The following is a 5142-nucleotide window of genomic DNA, read 5'->3' on the forward strand; positions in this document are numbered from 1 at the left end:
GCATTGAGTCCACCCAGTTCTCAGTCAAAGGGGCCTGCGTGCATGATGAGGGTTCTTTCAGATGTGGGCTGCCCGGGCAGGAGAAAATAAATTGGGCGGTTGTAAATAGACTTATAGTGGGAGGAAAGAGACACACAGAGAGGGAGAAACAGCGGGGGGGATTTTGTGCCTCTCTTGAAAAATGAGTCAAACTCTCGGTCCTCACCTCTCGCTCCGTCTTTCTAACCAGCCTGTCAGCTGCTCTGTTATCTGATGGCTTCACTCAGGCAGGCCGAGGCGAGAAAAACAGACGCAGCGCTCTCCATTCACAGGACCAACCTCTGCCTCCGAGAAAAAAACTCAACGTCTTGTTAGAGCCTCTTTTCAAAATGAATAGAAGACTTTTCCCTCCCTGTGTAAGAAAGAAAGAAAGAAAGAAAGAAAGCTTCAGCAGTGGAAGTGAGACAAAAATAAAAAAAAGTCTGTGCAGATTAGAAGCTTCCAGCCTCCCCTGTGTTTCTTTCAGAGCTCTCGAGCGGCTGAACCAATGTAGGAGACAGGTTGAATCAGGGGGGACGAGCTGCAGGGGGGGCGGCCTTCAGTCTCTCTCAGGGGGGCCGTGGACAGATCTGTTGGTTTGTAGAAAAGTTAGGAACTACAGTTACACATAACTCTGCAAAAATGCAGCAGAATGCAAAATGCACGGTATGATATAATCGAATCTTCAGTCAGTATCTTTAACCGGAGCTATTAATAATGATGTCTGTCTTATGTCACTTGGATTTTAATCCTGGATGCAGACTTGAATACTGAATGTTGAGCTCTTTGTAAAACCAGCTTTGAAGACAGTATATTTATTTTTATCACTCCAGCTCGCCGTCTTCTGTGCAGGGAAATCCAACAACAATCCTGACTCCATGCACGGCCACAAATTAATGACTGTATGACAGTGAACGAGCTAACAGTCCAGGTAGGTTTCTTCACAGATTAGCTGCTAATTGTTGCTGACATGTAAATACTGGAGGAACTGCAGCTGTAAAGTTGAACATTTTAACATGGAGCTCTATGGGGACTGGAGGACACTGCAGTTTTGGGCATTTCCCGCCCTGGAGGTTCATTCTTGTGCAGATCACAAACCTGACTTCCTGTAAAACTTCTTCAAAAGCTGTGTGACTCAGTCTGGTGTCTCAACATTAATTCAGGGTGAGAACAATAAATATTATTAAGTATTTGCTTCATAACGTTTCTTATATTAAAAGCTCATCTTGTTTGTTTTGTGCAAGGTTCAGCTGATAGATTGTCTCTTACTGTCCTACATATAAACTATTTTAAGAAAAGATTCTTAAGAAGTATACTGTATGGGATTTGTGCCTGGGTGTTTGTGTGTGTGTGTGTGTGTGTGTGTGTGTGTGTGTGTGTGTGTGTGTGTGTGTTTGTTACAGCATGTGCGAAGCAGTAGATTTCGCTCCTTGTCCGCAGGAGGGCGCTGTTCCTGCAGTCTGCGCCTCTCAGTGAGTAATGTAAGCGCAGGCAGGCAGCGCTGCAGTGAGAGGGGCGGAGGAAGGCAGGGCCCAAAGGCACTGCGGCCAGGAAGCGGCTCAGATTACATTGGGGGTGCTTGGGGGGGAATGACACCCACTGGAGTGAAGGAGGAGGGCAGAGAGCGGAGACGTAAGGAGGAGAAAAAATCTAGTAAACCTGACAAAGCGTCTGAGGAACCGAGCGAGGAGTGAAGGCAGGAGAGCAGAAAGAGACGACAAAGACGCTCCACTCAGCGCGGGGACGCACACTGATGGATTTTAGGACTTTTTGCATCGGAAAACTTTCCTCCTGTGCCATTTAGACCTCACTCAGCGTCCTAAGAAGCTGCAAACTTTCTCTTTGGCTGTCAGCTCGGAGCGCTGGGTATGCTCTGCGCCCTGGAACAAACTTGGTGACGGGGAGGAAAGTTTCGGGGGGACAGCGGTGCGGTTTTCTCAGCTCGTTTTGGAGGATAACGCGTAAAAAGTCGGATTTCTCTGCATGGCATCGGACCACGCTGCCTGTCGGGCTTGGATTATATCCTGTGATGGGATTTTCTGCCGGTGATTGTGGAATAACTGAGTGAAAAAGAAGGCAGCGCCTCGCAGATTTTCTTTTTTTTTTCTTTTTTTTTTGCTGCATTGTGGAGTTGGAGACATTCCTCCCTGTGGATTCAGCTCATGCTCTCTCCTCCCTTCTCCGTGCATGCCAAAACAGAGATCTCCACGATTCACAGTCCTCCCTGGTAAGTATTCAGTGTTTACGCCTAAAGACCCTCTCAGTCTCCTCTGTCACACTTTGTGCTGTCACGACCAACAGGAGAAACGCGCTGCGCTGTTTGGGAAGGTGCAGTTTGTCCTCCTCACGGCTTCACCACAAAATGAGACCCTCAGAGTTAGAGTTATAAAGAATATTCAGCTTTGTGACTCCTTCAGATGACCTTTAAATATAAATATCTCTGATGAAAGCCCCCACCCTCTCTTGATTTTACATTAAAAAAATTAATTGTTTTCAGTGTTTTTTTCCCCTCCCATCTTAAACTCAGAGTAATCCGTCCCTGTTTGTTTTCGAGGTGAGGAAGCAGCACCTTGCATCATCACTTTAGGGCCATTAACAAGTGTCCCGGTTATTTATTACTTTGCTTAATTTGCGACATCGCATTTATGGGGCTAATTATCCCGTGACTGCAGTTGTTTTTTCTCTGCTTGGTGCCGGAGCCTTAAATCACTGAGACCCCCCCTCAGCCCCCCTGAAGAAAAGCCAACTGATTTAAATTTCAATAGAATTCAATCAGAGCCAAGAAATTCATTCAGAGTCCGTTTTCAATGCAGGCTGCTCATGGCGCTCCTGAGCCCACATGTCAGAGGGTCAGCATGCTGCACTGAGTTTATTTCTCACTTTCACACACCGACTCTAAATTCATTCTGTGTTTAAAGTGTCACATTTATTCTTTAACAGTTTCTGTTTTTAAAAGCTGCAGAGTACTGCAGGGTTTTGTGCTTTAGACATCACAACCTTTAAAAAGAAGTAAAAACAAAAAGAAAAAAGAGCGGTGCTTTGTGGGTAATTTTGCAATCTTTAAAACCTGCTGAATTGAAGAGTCCTGATTGGTTTATAATTCATCACTCGAGCTGTAAGAATGATTCTCCTTTAATTACACAAATCAAATCAACCCCGTGCGTTTATCTAATGAAGTTAGGACGTGGAGCTGGATTGTGTGTCTCCACGGCGCGTATCTCACGGTGGCCCCTGAGGGCCAAATTAAAGATAAATCAGGTTCCCAGGTCGTCCCTCTATAAGTCAAACTACATGAGTCCGTGCGGGTCAAACGGATCGATCCGTGCAGCTGGAGCAGAAGGAGGCAGAGAAGCGTGACTGCAGCAGACCTCCGGAGACTCGCAGCTCCGCAGATGTCTGACAAACACACTCACACACACACACACACACACACACACACACACACACTGAAAGACTGAGAGTGTATGCATGACGGCCAATAAAGCGAGATAGCATTTCAATGAAAGCCTCCCTGCTCTCATAATCAAGTCAGAGAGATGCATTAAGACACATTAACGGAGCAGCAGCAGCAGCGCGTGCAACAGGTCCTGCTGCGCGCGGGAACAAACCGGGTCCGTTAAGCAGGGTGGTGCTGAGGGGTCGTCTGTCCTGAGCCACAGATACTTTATAATATATCATGAGTCATGAGCGGAGAATATTCTTTCTTATGAACTCAGAGGAAACTTTGACGCAGGTTCATAAAGTGAAACCTGTTGGAAGCCTCAGGAGAGAATAACATCACCTTTAGAAGAGTGATCAGAATGCATCATGGGAAATCTTATTTTAAATTAAACACTTTTTTTTTAAACATCAGATTTATATTTTTATAAAGTTCAAATAAAAACAGACCTTCGTAGTTTTGACTCAGCGAGACATCAAACTGGTTATGTAAATGTAGGAGTCATCTTTAATTTGGTTTCACTGAACCATCTTTGAATGCACATAATTACAGATGCACAGTGTGTGTGTGTATATGTGTGTGTGTGTGTGTGTGTGTGTGTGTGTGTGTGTGTGTGTGTGTGTGTGTGTGTGTGTGTGTGTGTGTGTGTCACAGCTTCGGTATGTCTGCTGCACGGCTTGTTTGACAGCATTTTGAAACTCTGTGTGTCTCTGTGGCTTTCTTCAGTTTCTGTCGCCCTCAAACTAAATTCAAACCTGAGACCGATTCTTTGAAATCAGTGGAATTCAACGTGAGATTAACATGTTTTTTTATTTTTTATTCCCACCCTCCACCCCCTCTCTGTCCTCACCTGTCAGCCCAGGTGATTGGGTGAATTCTGCTGAGTGACAGGCCGGCCCGGCAGCAGTTGATGGTTGGGCGGACCCCCTCAGATGGGATCAGTGTCCAGGGGGAGGAGAAGAAAGGGGGTATGGGGAGCGCTGGCCCCCACTAACGGGATGGCCTCGTGGGCCTGGCTGCTGGCCGCCGTCCTGCTGTCTCTGCTGACCGTCAGCGTGGCCCGGCCCCCCCTCACCGCCACCAAGGAGGAGGAGGCCACTCTGCAACCTGAAGGTAAGAACGAGGGGACACAAGAGGGGAGGGGGGGGGGGTGTGGGGCCATTTGTTGGGTTTGATTTTAATGAGCAGGTGTCGGACGTGTTTGTTTGCCTCCTTAAAGAGTTTTCTTTGTATTTCACTGAAACATCCAGCGACAAAAATCAAAGATGAGCCTGCAGCATATTTAGATTCCTCAGGTTTGTTTTTGTGCAGAGATAGTGCATGATACCCTGATTTAAGTTTCTCCAACATGTTAGCGCTGAACGTTTCTTGGTTTTAAACACTTCTGTTGCTAAAATCCTGAAGAGTAAAACGAGTGGATCTGTCTCCGATGTTTGAGGGAGTAAAACACATAAACAGAAATAAAACCTGAGCATGGCGAGCCCCTCGTTTTTCCTCCCCTGCTGATAGCCAGTGGTATAGCCTGTGGTAGTTCAGGGCGTACTCGTGGGTTTGTGACCCCGTGTGGGATGAGGAGGAGGAGGAGGAGTGGGGGGAGAGCTGTGAAGAAGGGTGGGACGGTGTTTATGCTGGCATCTCTCTCTGTCTCTCTCTCTCTCTCTCTCTCTCTCTATGCCCCACTCGCC

The 5142-nt window shown here is 46.8% G+C and overlaps 1 protein-coding gene across 7 annotated transcripts in view; it reads left to right on the forward strand.

The window, feature by feature from the left end:
• Positions 1–1618: 1618 nt before the first annotated feature.
• Positions 1619–5142, forward strand: part of fgfr2 (fibroblast growth factor receptor 2) — a 43873-nt gene continuing 40349 nt past the window's right edge. For 2 of the 7 annotated variants that reach the window (XM_020638267.3, XM_065959736.1), the window contains exons 1-2: positions 1619–2245; positions 4315–4570. In XM_020638267.3, coding sequence (XP_020493923.1) covers positions 4390–4570 — 181 coding nt within the window. In that variant the 5' untranslated portion in view covers positions 1619–2245; positions 4315–4389. The remainder of the gene's footprint in view (positions 2246–4314; positions 4571–5142) is intronic. The other 5 variants (XM_020638264.3, XM_029278116.2, XM_020638266.3 and 2 more) reach the window with 4 other exon arrangements.

This window comes from Labrus bergylta, chromosome 10, assembly GCF_963930695.1.
Source record: "Labrus bergylta chromosome 10, fLabBer1.1, whole genome shotgun sequence".
Classification (NCBI taxonomy): domain Eukaryota; kingdom Metazoa; phylum Chordata; class Actinopteri; order Labriformes; family Labridae; genus Labrus; species Labrus bergylta.